This window comes from Microtus oregoni, unplaced genomic scaffold (assembly GCF_018167655.1).
Source record: "Microtus oregoni isolate MIOR12 unplaced genomic scaffold, Mior012 000062F_ref0000492, whole genome shotgun sequence".
NCBI classification, from domain to species: domain Eukaryota; kingdom Metazoa; phylum Chordata; class Mammalia; order Rodentia; family Cricetidae; genus Microtus; species Microtus oregoni.
Window position 1 is genome coordinate 11,137,309 of NW_024543872.1, and position 18,313 is coordinate 11,155,621.

At 39.4% G+C, this 18,313-nt stretch overlaps 1 protein-coding gene across 1 annotated transcript in view; it reads left to right on the plus strand.

The window, feature by feature from the left end:
* The window catches only part of LOC121439746 (E3 ISG15--protein ligase Herc6-like), a 53,890-nt gene that overhangs the window by 13,779 nt on the left and 21,798 nt on the right, over nucleotides 1-18,313 (plus strand). Inside the window, exons 7-13 of the mRNA XM_041640363.1 lie at nucleotides 1,930-2,066; nucleotides 2,527-2,600; nucleotides 6,020-6,138; nucleotides 6,960-7,019; nucleotides 9,961-10,054; nucleotides 14,497-14,689; nucleotides 17,917-18,080. Of these exons, the coding sequence (XP_041496297.1) occupies nucleotides 1,930-2,066; nucleotides 2,527-2,600; nucleotides 6,020-6,138; nucleotides 6,960-7,019; nucleotides 9,961-10,054; nucleotides 14,497-14,689; nucleotides 17,917-18,080 (841 nt within the window). The remainder of the gene's footprint in view (nucleotides 1-1,929; nucleotides 2,067-2,526; nucleotides 2,601-6,019; nucleotides 6,139-6,959; nucleotides 7,020-9,960; nucleotides 10,055-14,496; nucleotides 14,690-17,916; nucleotides 18,081-18,313) is intronic.

Sequence of the window (18,313 nt, forward strand, 5' to 3'; positions counted from 1 at the left end):
GATCTGGAAATTACTATATTAAGGGGGGGTGACTTAGACACAGACAAGCGCATGTGCTCTCTCAGGCAAATCTTAGCTTTTACTGTTTGTCTGTATGCATACATGTGGGTGAAAGCGTGATATGTCATGAAACTATAAAGGGGACCAAAAAAAAAAAAGGGAAAAAAGACATATTGTGAAAGGAGAGCAATGGAGCGCTTGGGACGTGAGGTCAGAAAGGATGCTACAGGGGTGGGAGGGCAAGGGAGGAGGGACACAGAGAGATGTGAGCACACCTGGCAAAGAGAAGCAATGAAAGAAAACATCTGAGAGCATCATGATGTAGCCTAATATTTTACATGCTGTGTTTTTTGTTTGTTTGTTGAGACAGGCTTTCTTTTTTTTAAATTTTATTTATTTATTTCCACCTCCTCTATTCCTTCCCCCTCCCCTCTCTCCCTCCCTCTCCAGTCCCAAGAACAGACAGGGTTTCCTGCCCTGTGGGAAGTCCAAGGTCCTCCCGCATCCATCCAGGTCCAGGAAGGCGAGCATCCAAACAGACTAGTCTCTCACAAAACCAGTCCATGCAGTAGAATCAAAACCCAGTGCCATTGTCCTTGGCTTCTCAGTCGGTCCTCATTGTCAGCCACATTCAGAGAGTCCAGCTTGATCACATGCTCCATCAATTCCAGTCCAGCTGGCCCTGGCGAGCTCCCACCAGATCAGTCCCACCGTCTCAGTGGGTGGATGCACCCCTCGCGGTCCCAACTTTCTTGTTCATGTTTTCCGTCCCTCTGCTTCTCACTTGGACCTTGGGAACTCAGTCCAGTGCTCCAACGTGGGTCTCGAGACAGGCTTTCTCTGTAGCTTTGAAGTCTGTCCTGGAACTAGCTCTTGTAGACCAGGCTGGCCTTGAACTCATAGGGATCTGCCTGCCTTTGCCTCCCAAGTGCTGGGATTAAAGGTGTGCACCATCACCACCCAGTTTACATGCTAAATTTTAAAAATTAAGAATAAGTTCTTAAATACATGGTATGTAGCTAAGCTGGTAGAGTCTTTGCCGGTAGAGTAAGGGTCCAAGAAAATGGTGAAGAAAGACCCCAGACTCAAATAGTATGCAAGAGCAGAGAGTGTGTTTATTCTGCAGAAACAGCCAGTGTATGTGGAATAGGCCTCTTGTACAGAATGGCAACCATGAAGAAAGGCACACAGGTCCTCTTATGCAGTTAGGGGAGTTTCAGGGACAGTAGTCATCTCATACATAATTGGTTAAGCAAGCAGCAGTTACTCTAGTATACTTTTAATTGGCTGAGGTTTAGGTTTACCATTTTTGGACATACTTGCACAAGCTTGGGCAAGTCCAGACCTGACTCAGAAGGGGGCTGCTGGATTCGTCTTTGAGATATTGTTGCACTGAGTAAGGCCTTGTCTGTGCTCTTTCCCTCATCTCTGAATGCAAGGATGCTGTGGATAAATGGTCCCTTGCAGCTCTCAGACCTTTGAAACCTGAATTCAGTTGTGAGAGTGGAAGAATTTACCCCCTTTATTAGCACTCACTGAGCCCTGGAGTAGATTCCCCACAACCACATGTACTAGACGTGGCAGTGGTACCAGGTGTGGAGGTGGTGAGCTATGCCTCTAAGCCCAGCACTAGGGAGATAAAGGCAGAAGGATCAGAAAGTGAAGATTATCCTGTGTGCCATGGAGAGATAGTAGCAAAGCCTGGTCTACATGAGACTCGATTTCGAATAAAAACAAAAAGCCATGTGATAGGAACATCGCTAATACTACTAGTAAGTTAATGGCACCTGTAGTGACGTCACCTAGTTTGTTGCAACACTAGCGCTGGCTGCGTGGTGAAGGTAAATCTATCGTTTTGTTTTTCCTTGAACTCAGGAGTGTTCGGTTCTCTGGAATATCTTATCATTGTATTTGTACTTTATGTCGCAGCTATCACACCCTTGCATATGTCTACACCACTTGTCAGGTGGTATCTGTAGGCCGTGGACCAAGTCTCCCAAGCAACCCAACCCACCAGGAGGCCCAAGCAGAGAACCCTGGTGTCACCTGCCTGCTCTCTGCAAAAGGTACGAGTGCTCCCACTAGCACGGCTGGTTAACTAGAGAAGTCATGCCGTTCAGCCTTCTTCCACAAGATCCCACTTAACTATGCTTATGGTTCTTAGTTCTTTAATTTTAAACTTCCACTCCGCCCCCCCGGAGTAATGGGTGATCATTTCTAAAGACTTAACCAATACAAAAGAAGACGTCAAGTTGGCTACTTAATAATCTTAACAACATCCTTTGATATGTTTAAGCAAATGCCCAAGCATGTTAACCCCAACTCATTGTGAAAATGCCTAGAAACAAAAATGTTTATTGAGTGAGTAAGTAACATTTGATTTGGTCAAAATTAAATTTTTATGCTATTTGTAATAAAAAATTAGGAGAGTATAAATTTCCGACAAATGAATAATTTGACTTAGTTATGTATACATTAATTTTTTTCCAGGTAAAACTCTGAACATTTTTTTTTTTACCTTTTTAGACCTCGTGAATATTCAAGTCAAAGACATTTTTGCTGGAGCATATGCCAACTTTGCTATAACTCATCGGGTATCAGTAGGTGTTATTTCTTTTTAAACTTATTTTTTCCTCTAGATTTCAGGAGTTATTTCTTTTTCTGGTGCTGGGAAGCCAAACCCAGAGCTTTGTATATGTTAGGCAAACACTCTCCCGTGAGCTATGCACACCTTTCCCTTAATTTCAGGCTAGGGTTTGAGACGGTATATTTTTTATGTTTTCAGATTTCTCACATCGAATGGTTTTGAACGTTAGAAGAGTGGGCAACTTAACAAGACTTTGACTCAAATAATGAACAGAGGTCTGGGGATGTAGCTCCATGGGAGAATACGCGTCTAGCACGCAAAAGACCTGGATTTGACCCCAAAGTAGGGATGGTAGGCAATGGATGGAGGCAGTGGGGGTAAGATTTAGGACAAAAGAAGAGAGGAATGATGGGGCAGGGGAGATGCCTGGAACAGAGGGGAGAATGAAGCACAAAATCAGGCTGTGGGTGTTTAGAATGCAGAGGAGGAGGAAAGGAGACATGAAAGCAAAGTTCCTGGCACGGGGTCTAGGAAGTGGCTTATCCAGGGAAACTATGGTGCACAACAGTCAAGTCAGAGGGTCACAGAAGGGAAGGGAAGAGGAGGGAGGGAAGGGAAGAGGAGGGAGGGAAGGGAAGAGGAGGGAGGGAAGGGAAGAGGAGGGAGGGAAGGGAAGGGAAAGAAAGGAAGATTGTATTGTTTTAACAGAGAGCAAGAAATTTGCCTGGGGTGTGGTCAGAGAAAGAGGAGGAGAGGAAGTCTGGTGACAACTGAGATGTTTTGACAGAAAGATAAATTAGAAGATCACGGGAGGGTTCCTCACGATTCTCTGAAGGAGTGGCAGAAGAATGTCCCAGTAGGAAGAAAACCAAGTCCAGAGCAGAATCAGTTTGTTTTTCTGTCACTGGGATAAACCCTGTGACCAAAAGCAAATAGGAAATGAAAGGGTTGAATTGGCTTACAGCTTACAGTCCAAGAAGGGAAGCCAGGGGAAGAAATGATGGCAGGAACTTGAAGACAGGAACTGAAGTAGAGACCATGGAGGAACACTGCTTACTGGCTTGTTCTACTACCATTTTTATACATCCTAGGCTTACCTGTTTGGGGCTTACCTGTTTAAGGCTTACCTTACTCATATCAATTATTAATCAAGGAAATGGTCTAGAGATTAAAAAAAAAACCTACAGGCAATCTGATAGAGTCAATTCAGTTGAGAATCCCTAAGCTTTATGTCAAGTTGACGACAACTATGATAAGCACGGAACTGAGATGCCAGAGCAGAAATCCAGTCCACTGTGACTGGGAATGGGGTGAGCTGGTGGTCATTTTTGCTTGATGACCAAGGTGGATGTGAGCACGAGAGAAGCAGGTTATGTGAGAAAAGGCGAAGGAAGATGGACCAGTGATTGTGGTTGGTCAGCACGCTGTGAAGCTGCCTTTAGTGGCATTCGCCTTTTGGAAATTGACTTTGGAGTAATCCAGACTTGAACATCTGTAATTTCACAGTACGATAAGGGAGACATAAAGGAGCTGGGGGAGGGGGGTTAGTGTAGTGAAGTCTGGGAGCTAAGCGAGCTGAAATGCACGATGATGATCACAGAGGGCTTGGAAAATCCTGGACTCGGGGCTTCGTCTTAAAGAAATGAATCAAGAAAATGTTTTGTGATGGGCAGAAAGACTGCTGCAAATGGTTGCTTAAAATGGAGCAATTCTTAATGATAGTCCAACTGATGCCCTGGAAGTAAAGTGGGGCCTTTCAAGTAAGTGCGATTAAGCATCCTAACAATCATTTGGAGGACTCTGCAGACATTTTAGGTTGGTACCCTGACGATGACTGCTGCTGGTATCCAGTGGATAAGGGCTAGGAACAGTAAATATTAAATATCCTACTAGTGTAGGAGACCTCACAACAAAGAATTCTCTATCCCCAGGTGTCAATCACTTCGCTTTAGAAAGCTTATCCAGGTCTTGACTAGCTAAAATGAGGAGAGGAAGGAGTGGAGGCGAGATTGGGAGCTGAGATACTGGAGTAAAAGATAGATGGCACACTCCTCAACTTTGAAGATGTCGAGAGTGAGGACAGGAAGCATGGCGAGAGGAGCAGTGGCACACACACAAGCAACAGGGACCGATGAAGTTTCCAAGAAAGGAGGGGCAGAGGGCACAGTCCCTTGTCAGGTCTACAGAGAAGCTAACGACTTTGAAGAAAATAAATGACACATAAGTGCCAGTAGGGGGTGCCACATTGTCCTGAGATCCTTGGCTGTAAGAGAAAATAAATCCTGCTTTTGATTAACTACAAAGTCACCAGGATTTAGATCAAGGAGCACAGGTTGGGTGTGGAGGTGTGGCTCAGTGGCACCTCCGCTTATGTGAACAAGGTCTTGGCTCAGACCCCATCACCAGTACGGGGAGGAGGACTTGAAGCATAGTGGTTACACATATTGTTCAAGAGGATTTTATTTGATTCTTGGAAAGCAAAATGATATAGAATGTTGCCATTCCTGACCAGTTCAGTAGAACCGGAGGTATACTTTACAGCAGAACACTAATGCCGCTCCCCGCTCTTCATCTTTTCGTACAAGCTCCCACGATGTATCTAGTCTGAGCTGGCACTAGGATCCTCTTACAACAGCCTTCCAAGTGCAGAGATGATAGGCATGTGCCCCTGTGTCCAACCACTTTAATTTTTATTCTTTAATATTCACACCAAGTACCCAGTATTCGGGAGGCTGAGTAGGAGGACTTTAAGTTTCAGGCTAGTCTGGGCTATATAGTGAGGCCCTATCTGAAATTACATATAAGATGTGTATATGTGGTACTGGTTACCATTTAAAACACATTGCCTAATCAACTATTGTCACTACCTCTCAACCCTTTTAATCACCCCAAACAGACACCTGATATCTATTAAATAATAATTCCTCACTGCTTTTTCTGCAAAGTTGGTATATGGACATCCTTTTCACATGTGGAATCACATAATGTCTTCTGTTTTGATTTGATTTATTGAACTTAGCATATTTTAGGATATATCCATCTTATATTAGTATATCATTTTTTTCAATGCTAAATAATTTTATTGCATATTATATATTTATCTTATTGAAATTGCATTCACCTACTGATTGGCATGTGTTATTTTCATCTTGTGGCCATGTGAATAATGGTAAGATGAATTTTGATCCATAAGCACCCATTTCAGTCTCTGTTTTCAATGTTTCTTGTGTTATTACACTTTTTAAAATGCAGAGCAAGTGAAATGGCCCAAGTTAGGAAGCCAAATGTTTGGACCATCCTGACGTCAAAGCGCAAGTGACCAAACATCTGCCCAAGAAGGCAGGATTCGTGTGTGCCAGGTGCTTTATTGATTGTTACTCAATACATGTGGTGTTTTCCTGGTCATTTTTGCCTTTATTTTCTTCCTTGAAGGATCCTAGGTCTACAAGTGTTTCCATGAAAATTCTGCCAGAAATTAATCGAATCAACCAGTCACTGATACAGAAGTGGATAGCAGCAAGAAAAAATAAAGAGCGTAAAGAAGCCGAAAGGTGACCCAGCTTGATGACCTATAGCCACTCCCATGTTTCTCAAATGTTGATCATGTTGTCTTAGCTGTAAGAAAGAAGGTTTGACTTTGTCATGGTAGGATTTTTATTTTGGGTGTGATTCTCTTTTTCTACTTCTTGGTTGGATCAGCCATTGATGTGCATAGCAATTAGTCTTTTATTTAGTATACCAGAACTACAGAGAGAATGTATACACCACATATCTTTCTAAGGAAGGCAGATGTAGGAATGAATCTTAACAATAAGCTGCATTGTTTTCAGGTTTTCATAGCTGAATCACTAGCATTTCAGAATTTAGGCCTTCAGCATGGTGGATTTTATTTAAATGCCTAGAAAATTAACTATGGAGCATTTTAGTGAGACTAGGTAGAAATCACCACAAGTAATATATTCATAACTGCATATTAATAATGAATGTGGAGCTCTATTTTTTATTCAGACATAACATAAAGCAGGCTTTAAGAGTATCTAGCCTGCAGTGCCCAGGCCACACGAATCCTAGGCTGGCTATAAGTACCACACAGCACATGTGTATATGGCGGTATTTCTCCGCTTTCCTAATGCTGCAACCCTTTAATACAGTTCCTCATAATGTAGTGACTCATAACCATAAAATTATTTTCTTTGCAACAGCATAATTGTAATGTTGCTATTGTTATGAATCATAATGGAAATATCTGAATAATTCCGATGGTCATGATCCACAGGTTGAGAACCAGGTATATGAAAATGTTACCTCACAATATCAGAAGATTGGACACTCTGTCCAGTTGTGACTTTGCCTTTTTTTATTATATTTACAGAGAAATCAGTACTATATTTTCATCTTCTGCTTGTTTGACTGCAAGCTTTTTGAAGAAAAGGTAAAACTTCAATGGGAATCACCTTAATTTAAAATACTGGGGGTATTTAAAATGAAAATTTTAGTGCCAGGTTGAGTGTGAATTTTGTCAGCACACAGAGTCCAACAGAGAATTCTCTGGTTGACAAAGGGTTCTTTCATTTTATAAACTAACTCCTCCATGGTTTTCCTCTGTTGTATTGTTTCAGGGGATGGTGTTTTATTCAGGCTATTATAACTACAGATAATCAGCTCTGCCTGATATTTCTTTACTGTTTACAAACTAGAAGTTCATTTTACAGTTCCTGCTGATTCGGATCAATAAAGAAATGAGACCTTGTTCATTTTGTTTTTCACATATCGCAAAAATTTAATTTCTCTCTCATTTGGTTTAATAGTAGGTCTGATTCTGAGAGTTGGTTACTTAGTCAATTTGTTTTGGAATTTTAGGACAGACTTAGTAGTCCATGTAGTACTCATGTAGTCCAGCTAATCTTGATCTTGTGTGTAGGTGAGGAGAATCCTGATATCTGATCCTCCTGCCCCCACCTCCCAAGTGCTGACATTACCTAATAGCATGAATAATTATTTAAGGGTAGTTGTAATGAATAGCTGCCATCCTATACTCACTCTGCCATCTCTTTCCCATTTGTCCCTTTTAGTTTGGAAGGGAAAGACTTTGGCACATGATGTCCCCTTTCTTTATGCTAACCTCAGACTCCCCCATTGCATGAAGGCGAACCTTCCATGCGAATAGTTCAGGAGTTAAGATCATACAAACTCAAAATATGCCAAATTCATATATTGATTATTTCCTGCTGAAATTACCTAAGGCATGATGTAACAGATTTTTCTTTGGGCTTCCAGCTCACAGAAGACAGCGTGGAGGTTTATTAATTATGAAAGTTTGACCTAGAGCTTAGTCTTGTCCCATTAGCTCTTAGAACTTAAATTAACCCATTATATTAATCTATGTTTTACCCCATGGCTTTTTACCCCTCTTCCATCTTGCACCTCCTGTTTCCCCTCTGTGTCCTTTGGCATCTCTCTCATGCACTTAAATTCTTCTTCCTACTTCCTCTTTCTTTTGGAAGACCTGCCTGTATCTCCTACCTAGCTATTAGCTGGTCAGCTTTTTATTATAGCAATCACAGAAATATACCTGTGTACAAATACCCCACAACAGCATGATAACTACTGAACAGATTATCTGGCCTATTTCTTTCTACATGCAGCAAGCAACCAAAATTTAAGGGCCAAGGGAAAGGTGTCACCCTCTATCAAAGTAAGAAAGTCGAATGGTAAGGGGAGTTGTGAGGAACACATATGGATACTCACTGGAGTAACCCTCATGGCGATACGTGTGTGCGTGCACACTCGCATGCACACACACGCACACACACTCAAACATGCACACTCCTCCTACTCATATCCTTAAGAGTTACTGCCTGAGTCTACCTACCCATTTGTCTTATCATTCCTTCAAAAACATATCTTTTGGTTTAAAAGTATAGAGCACCATGCTTTTGTCATTTCTTCAGACTTATCTTGTCCCTATGTACATGGAATTTTAATAAAACTTACATGTGTTTCTTTTGATAATCTTCCTTGTACTACTTGATGTTTTAGACCTACCCAAAGAGTTCTCAGGGCCAAGAGCAAGGCAGAAGTGTCCTCTTCTACAATACCATTTTTTTTAAAAGAAGAAACATATCCATGACCACTTTCTGGGAATTTTATTAATTATTTTTTTTTCTTTAGTTAGTTTGGATAAGGACTTTCACATTGCTTTTTGTAATTTTTTAGTTTTTTTTTTTTTTTTTTCAGACAGGGTTTCTCGGTGCAACAGCACAAGCTGTCCTGTAACTGGCTCCTGTATTTCTGGGAATTTTAAACTTCTAGGCAAAGATTGCAAAGGAGAAAGAATTTTGGAGAGAAATTTACAGCTAGAGCTTGTATAAGTATTCTAATTCTAATATCAATAGTGATATTTAACTCAGCAAGCACAAACTTTTATTATTTTTTTAAGCCGCTAGACTTGCTCAATACTGGTCATGAAACGTGACCAAATCAAGCTGCTAACTAGACAGGATTTGGGCATTATTTCAGTGCAGAAAGGGGTGCGGTTGAGAAGACTTGAGTAAGAATCCTGTGCTGGTGGAAATAGCAAGGGCAGGGCTTTGAGGTAGGAGATTCAGAGACTCCCAATGCACAAGCTGTGTGTTAATGTTTTTCCATTAATGAGTTAATGCATCTTTCAAAAAGTTTCTAAAATGAACTATCAAACCTCTGTGCTGACAAGGTACAATAAAACCACTATTATTGCATCACTCCACCTCTAATGTAACCATGGAAATATAAAGCTTAAGTCGAAATGGCAGCTAGACATAACAGTGCACATCTGTAATCCTAGCACTTAGAAGCTGAGGTGAGAAGATCACAAGTTTAAGACCAGCCTGATCAGAGTGAGACTTTGTTTCAAAAAGTAATAGATAAATATGCAAATAAGTAAGGAAACAAACAAATAGATATAACCATACGTGGAGAGGAGGCAATTCAGTCTGGGTTGATGGTTTCTTGGATTTAGTATACAACATCTTGCTAGGGATCAAGTTGTAACTTTGTGTATATGTTATACTAGGTGTAAGGCCTTATGTCTGAGATTGAGCCTTGGGCTCAATCCTAGTACCATAAAGTAGAATATAGTAAAATGACATAAAACAAAATCCTGCTAAAATTGCAGCCCATACTTGATGCTACTGACATAGAGACAACAAGCTGTTGTTTTCTCCTTTTTTTAACAAGAGCACATTGAACAATTTCCATGTCACTCTAGTCTATCATTTTGAAAAGAGGAAAGCTTTAAATAAATATTTTGTGCATGGTAAGATAAAAACAAAATAATATCATGCTGTTCTTTTTTTCATCTGTTTATGTGTTTTTAACATTTGTTGTAATTATAGAGATCCTGGAGAGAAGAATTTCATTGATGTGGACTTAAAAATGGCAAGGGATGTCTTCAAGAAGTTAGCAGAAGTGCCATGGATTTCTTACTTGGTAACAGCCACTATTTATTTGACTTACTTAAGATACAGCATAATCATACCTTTTTTAAAATAGGAATAATATAATAGCAGCTTAGTTTTGGTGAGAGGTAGGTGGCCAGGACCTGTGAATGAGACTAAACAGGGGGCTAGTCTCCTTTATGAAAGTACTATAATCCAGACATTGTAATAGGTGGTGGCATTTATTTCTTTTTAAACCACTAAATGCACAACAGATGTAGTCTTTTTGTTTTCAGTATGAGGAAAGCAATAGTGAGACACAAAGCATCTATCTACCAATGCACATAAAAAGAACTGTGGTTTAGGAAGCAGGAGATCATCTGGAGAGTGGTTTTAAAAGATCAATGTCTATTTTGAGATGAATCTTGGGCGTATTTCTGGTGAACCTCTGTGTAGTAGGAGAGGGGGCCCACTTTTGGTCCCAGCCACCCCGCTAGCTTAGCCCCGAAATAATCACACAGAAGCTGTATCACACTGCCTGGCCCATTATATATAGCCTCTTTTTGGCCAACTCTCACATCCTGATCTAACCTATTTCCACCAATCTGTGTATCACCATGAGGTTGTGACTTACTGGGAAAGATTCTAACCAGCGTCAATCTCAGGCAGGAGCTTCATGGCATCTGCCACACTGCCCTTCTTCCCAGCATTCAGTTCTGTCTTCCCAGCCTATCTAAGTGCTGCCCTATCAAAAGGCCAAGGCAGTTTCTTTATTCAACCAATGAAAGCAACACAAATACAGAAGGACCTCCTACACCACCTCTGCTACCTGTTCATCCTATCCTTTCTTTGGGTAATGTTTTCTTTAACTATGATTTTAAGTTTGTTTTTAAAGTCTGTGGTTCTGGACTGTGTAGAAAGGAAACTAAAAGTTTAGGTTGTGATTACAGGAAGCTGCAAATTAATAATAGACAGCTATCAGGATGTTTTGGCACTTTGGGATTGCCACAACATAGTATAGTGTGGGTGTCTTACAAACAAAGGAAACTGACTTCTTAGAGGTTTGGAGCTTGGATATTTGGAAGCTCTAAGATTAAGATGCCACCATAACCAATATCTGATAAGGGGGAAATTGATAGAAGACTATGTCCTTATTGTATTTTCATGTAGTAGAAAGAAAGGGATAGGGGTTTTACTTATTGGGCCACTAATCCCATTTATGAAGACTCTATTTTTATGAACTAATCATCAACAAAAATTTTTGTCTTAATTCTTTACTGTATTGAAAGGTAATATTTCAACATATGAACTTTTGGGAGACACAGACAATCTGTTGAAAGGAAGACAGGCTGTATTCATTTACATTGAAAGCTAGGGACAGGGCTTATGTACTAACTTACTAGGGTAAAGAAAATGAGAGAGAGGATATCTATGGGCAGAAAAGATGGGTTTCTACAGAGACAGATAGAAAAAAAATGTTCACCTGTAATATTCCTTATACAGTTCCTCATCCAGGTGTATGTGGTCTGAGTGCTTGATTTCCTTCTTAGTAATAAAGCTATCTCAAAGGGATTTATCACAGCTTTGCTCCTAAGAGTTCCTGCTTGAATCAGATGTAGGAGGAGATCCAAAATGACTGTTTTTTGCCATAGTTATATCTTAGTTGACCTCAGTTTAAAGTAATCTTTAGTGCTAGTGTAATCTTCAGTAATAGTGCACTTACTTATATGAGTCATAATTTAATTCTCATTACCATACACACATATATACATATGGCTAATCCCCATGCCATTTAAAGGGATCCAAGTACATTCTACATTTGGAAGAGAATGGGGGAACTTTTGGTTGTTATGTAATAAATACTATATTCTCATTTTCAAAATAAAAAATAGTAGATATTCAGTACATTTGGGCCAAGAATTTATTTAGTTGGTAGGGAGATAACTCCAGGTGCTCTTCTCCATGTATTTCTGAGAAGTGTTTGCATCATGGGAAGCTCATGGAAGGGGGTTCTTAATGAAATCCCTTGGGAAATAATGCTGCACATTGTTGTGAATTATCATGCACATTAGTAAATCCAAGACTCCATGATGTCATATACAGAAAGAAGTCTAACTTTACTATTTATTTTTCTTGGAGTTATTGACATTGTGATGAATTTTTCTATTAAACACCTACTAGCAAACCACAGAAATTATTATTTATTTGCTCCCCAGAACCCTTTAAAAACAGGACATGGTGAAAGACATCTGTAATTATAGCAGTCTGGAAGTAGAGTCAGGAAATTCAAAGAATTTAAGCTCATTGTCAGCCCTGTGACAAGTTCAAGGCTAGTCTGCAGTACATGAGATTCTGTCTTCAAATAAGATAAAATAAACTCAATTATTTAAAATTAAAGAATTCTGTTAGACCTGAAAAGAACAAACTGTAAGAGGGTTAAATGTAATAAAATAACATGGAGAATTTCACACTCCAATGCTGCATATATCATTTTATTTAGCTCTTACTTAGTCATGTACAGGCATACACTTTAGTTAACAAAGCAAAGATCCACTAGGTGGAGAATTTTAATGCTAGCTGCTCTGACAGACAACTTCTGAACCTCAAGGACCTAATCCAATGAAGATTTAATCCTCTCACTAAAGTCCAATGAGGGATGGAGGAGAACTTTCTCATAGATTTTTTTTTCTTTACTCTGGCTTCATTCCAATGTCTTAAGACCCTAAGACTATACAATCCTTCATTGGCTCTCCTGAGTTTAGTCACATGAGAGGCCATAGAGGCTGTAACTGAAAGGGTGGCATTTTGCCTTAACATTCAGAAGCTAGGACTCGGTCACAAAGTTCCACTCAGCTCCAGGGGACACTGAGAAATGCCAATGTCTGACAGGACACTAGAAGGAAAATGAAAGAAGATAGGACAAAATGTTTCTCTTCAAGGCTGATTTGGTGATGGAAGCCGTGCGGGTCCAACACAGATAATTATCTTCCCTAACTGGACTGGTACAGAGACACAAGGAATAATCAGACATAATTTATAATATCATCATGGAAGGGCACCTCAGGGTCCATTCTCCTGATGATCTCCTGAAGATCTCCCCGTGTTTATTATCCAAACAGTTTATATACCAACACATAAATTGAGCGGGAAAATACATTAGTCTCGTATCCTAGACAACCAGGTGAATGGCCTTTTGTCACGTCCACAATCTACCTGGAAGCTAGCTGTCACATAGGCCTGAATTAGCATCTCTATAAGATATCCTCCAAACATCCTGACCATTGTTAGGCAGAGACAGCTTGTCTGCAGAGCTACGTGACCCCCTTGGATGGGACCTATGACTTTATTGCCTGGTTGCCACACCATACAGAAATATGGGCCTACAATGTGGAGCCAGATAAATGGGTATTTGAGCTATCTTAAACTGAGTAGCTTTCTCTCTCTATTGTATTTCAATTGAGACTCCTCCTCTTCATCTGTAGAGGGAAAAAGGTTAGAAACAAAGCAAAAACTACTTCACACAATTATTAGAATAATTCACATGTGATCCCTTAGCATGTGATACATACTCAATAAATGTTCACTCAAATACAAAGACAACCATATAGACAGTCAAGGTGGCCCATGCCTGTAATCCTAGCGCTTGAGAGGCTGAGGCAAAGATGCTCAAGGGCTCAAGAGTTCGAGGTCACCCTGAAGTACACAGAAAGACTCCTTACTTTTCCAAATAAAATTTGTTTTCCAAAATAAAATACAAACCACCAGCACCAAACCTCCAATTATTCATACTGTTACTTTTTATATATGGTGTATCTTAAAAGTCTATGCCTGAGTAAAATAAGTATCAATTCAGAGCTACGTAGACTGTGAAAAAAAATAAAGGCAAAAGTGGGTTTTGTATGTGTCTGTGTGTGAGAGAGGGCAACAGCATTTTCTTCCCATTTCTTCTTTTCTCTTTCTGAGACAAGGTTGCCGTATCACAGATGGGCCTCCATCTCTTTGGATGGCCTTGAACATTTGTTCCTTTTTCCTATCTCTGAGTGTTGCACAACCACATCTGGTTTATATGAGTCAACACCAGGGTTTCAGACACAGTAGGCAAGCCCTCACAACTTGGTTTTAATTTGTGAGCTCACATGATCCCCCACCTCAGCCTTCTGAGTAATGAACTCCACCTGTGTGCCACAGCGATTAGCTTACAGAATTGTTTCTGGGGGCCTTTGCATTAGTTTCAAACCAACTCATGTGATTTCACTTTATTTCCTTCAAGTACTCTAAAATGAAATGGACAGCGGGCTCAAATGAGTTCTACCTCAAGGGTACATGGAATGTGTAAGAGTTGATGGTGTTTTATCGATAAGCTTCAGAAGGACTTAAATAAATTTCCTAACTGGAAGACAGTTGAGTAAAACCTGCAGTCATAACTTGTATTCGTTCACAATAATGTGTCTTGTATAACCCCAGCCTTGTTCCTTGCCCCTCTTTTGTTCACAGATAATCACATGTCTTCAGGATAAGATTATCAAAGATCTTCCATACAATTCTCCACATCAAGATGCTCTATTGGTTTTTCTTTTGCTCCCGGAATGTCCCACGATGCAGGACCCTAGGAACTTTTGGGAGACCCTGACAGTTGAATTTGCAAAGGCTATTTGTAAAATGAATACAGAATCATTTGAATTCTTGAGTAAGTTTTATATCATTCTACAAACATATTCAGTAGAATCACATTTGAAGTAGAAATTGTAGCAAACATTGGATACATTTCATAATACCTTTTCTAGTACATGGTATGTGAAGTTTTGTGAAGATTAACCACAAACCACCACTCTCACCACAGAGCAAGTGTTGTTCTTCGATGTGGATAGGACTTTAGCATCAGAGTTCGTTAACCATACAGTGTCTAATCATGGTAAATCAGACTTTACGATTTTTGCTCACTTTTTGAAAACTTCAAACATTTAATGTAGAGTAATAAGAAGCAAGGTTAAATTTATCACTTATTTTATTCAAAATCATGGAATTTTCATAATTTTAAGTGAATGTTGAAGGTCTGATGCTTAAAAAATACAAAAGTTTATACACGTGAACTATAGACGATCCCGGAAGCATCTTAGAAAAAGGTTACAGACTCTAAGTTCTATGCGTGAACATCAAAACTCCCAGTTTTGGTCCTTGGGAAGATGGCTAAGTGGGTAAGTGCACATGTTCCAGTCCTCAGCCCCCACAGGAAAAGCTGGCATGGTTGTAGGTACCTGTAACCCCAGAGCTGTGAGGAACAGAGAAAGGGGAAGATCTGAGGCTTGTGGGCTACTAGACTAGCTTCAGATTCAGTGGAAGAACCTCTCTCAAAGGAATAAGGCATAGAATGATTAATCAAGACACTGGACATCCTGCTCTGTCCTCTGTGCAGGTGCATGTGCACATGTGTGTGCACACGCTCTTTTATAACAACCCTCTCTCAAGAGAGAGACAGGTGTTGCTTAAGGGCTATGTTAAACCAACTTTTAAAGTTTCCATCACTCTCACGTTGCCATTGCTACCCGGTGCTTCCATTCTTCTGCTGCTATAGTAGTGAGGACGTGTATTTCTTGGATGGACATAAACTTAGACAGGCAAGGAAAAGGCAAATGCAAAGCACAGTTACAGAATTAAAATTAAATGGTATGTGCATATGTATTGATTGAGTGAGCAGTGTATTTTTAATTAAATATATAAATAAATATAAATATAAATTATATATATGTAATATATATAAAGAAAATTTGTGTACGTACACTTTAAGTGAATTTATGTGCATCATACATGTACCAGAGCTGGTGGAGGCATGAAGAGAATATCGGATGCCCTGGAACTGGAGTTACAAACAGTTGTGAATCATCGTGGGGGTGCTGGGAACTGAACCTGGGTTCAGTTGCCTCTTAACCATCTCTCTAGCTCCAGCATTTGCATTTTTTTTCGAGAGATTTTTCTGGGTGTGGGAGTGAACTTTTGTAATTCCAGTATTTGGGAGGTAGAGGAAGAGGACCAGGAAGGAGTTCAGGACAGCCTTGGCTAAACAGTGAAACCTGGGTTATAAGAAAATTTTCTCTCAAAAAGTGCTTTCCTTTCTAGATCTAGGAGTTACATTTCAAAAGGCCTGCCTCACTCTTAAATTTAAAAAATCGTTTCCAGGTTCCCACCATAATTTTTGAATATATGTATGTATGTATATATGTATGGAGCTGGGGACTAAACCTGGCACTTTGTGTATACTAGGCAGACAGCCTATTACTAAGCTGTATTCCAATCCTTTGTACTACCATTTTATTTATTTTTAAAGATATTTTTATTGCTTTTATTGATCTATGCATTTTTCTGCACTCCCTTCCCTAATAGTAATTATACATATTTGTGGAGTACAGTATGACATTTTTTATCTTTGATGTTTTTAATGTGCTTGAGTGCTTCGTCTACATGTGTCTCTGTGCTCCACATTCATGTCTGTGGCCAAGGAAGCCAGAAGACAATGTTGGATCCCCTAGAACTGGAGGAACAGGTGGTTGTGAGTCGCCATATGGGTGCTGAGAATCAAGCTCAGTCATCCATAAGAGTAGCTGGTGCTCTTAACTGCTGGAGCCATCTTCAGCCCCAGTATGATATTTTTACAGTGTATACAAATGAGATCAAAGTAACTGACATATGTATTATCTCAAACATTTATTGTTTCTTTATGTTGGGAATATTTGAATTTCTCTCTACTGGCTGTTTTTAAACAATTAATTATTACTATTAACTGCCTTACAATGTTGGGATGTTGGAAGTCCTTCCAACAGCCCACTTGTACCAGTCAGTTATCCTCCTTTCCATGGTCACTGTTCCTTCTACCTTTATGAGATCAAATTTTTTAGTGTACACTCAGGAAAACATTCCAGGTTCCTGGCTTATTTAACAAGTTCTTGAGTTCATCTATGTTTCTAAAATGTCAAAATTTCTTTTACTATTATAATTTTCATGTTTAAATCTTTAACCCATATAGTTTATGGATGTTAGATTTTGTTTCTTTCTGACAAGTTTTCAATTTCCCCTTCACCCTTGTTAAGTGATAAGTTTTATTTTTGGAATATGCAGTATACTAAATCTCTTGTGTACTTGAGTCCATGATCTGCATGGTATGCATCTTGGTAATATCATTTAATTGCATTATCTTGGTAATTTATTTTAACCTTTTTGGTTGCTGTTTTTTGAGATGGAATCTCTTGTAACCCAGGATGGCCATCTTCCTGCCAACGCCTTCTGAGAACTTGGATTTTAATATTTACTAAAGTTATTGTCTGAGAACTCCTATTTAAAAGTACCAAAATCCAGTTTAATCTCAGTAATGTGAAAAGTGAGTTATCTGCTGTTTAAAGTAAGTGTATCTGTATGCTACAGTTGTTTATGAAATCTGAAATCAGGCATAATATGAATAATATTGCTTGCATATTCATCTGAATAGCTTTAGATTTTTGCAGCTGTTTGACAAAATTCCTAGGTTGAATGTAAAGAAATCAATACTCATATGATGAGGTGAGAAACCTGGCAGAAGTTCAAGTCCAGCCTGGGCTACATAACAATACCCTATCTCAGAAATAGCAAATCAAATAAAATCAATAAACACAAAGAAAAACATGGTCAAAAATCTAATCATAAGTATGAACCATTAACAAGGTTCTTCAAATCCTGAGTTTGAATTCTTTAATTTTAATGATTTTTTTTTCAGAATAAAGCTTTCCCCTACATCTGTTGAGTAGTGTGGTGTCTATGATAATATCCATAGAGGAGTTTTCTTATGGTTATGATGGTAGATATGTTATAAATAACCCAGAAGAAACTTCGGGATTTTAGGGCTGAGAGGAGGAAAGTATTTACCATATTTGATTTTCATACCCTCAGAAAAATGCTGGAAATCTTTGGACGTTTCTTCTCTGAGTGCACTGGTCCAGATGCTAAAGAACACTATCATCATTGCCATCTCTCAGCTGTGGCATCCAGATTTAATGATGCAGGATCAACATAGTCTGAAAGTTCTTTTAGAAGTAATGAAACGTGTGCATAAGGTAAGGATCCTCTAGAGGAATGCCTACACCAATTTATTAAATAATAATTCTGTAGGTCTCAGACAGTTAAAAACCTTTAAACTATATATGTTTTAAAGATTTATTATGTATAGAGTGTTCTGCCTGCATATATGCCTGCAGGTCAGAAGAGGGCACCAGATCTCATTACAGATGGTTGTGAGCCACAATGTAGTTGCTGGGAATCGAACCCAGGACCTCTGGAAGAGCAGCTC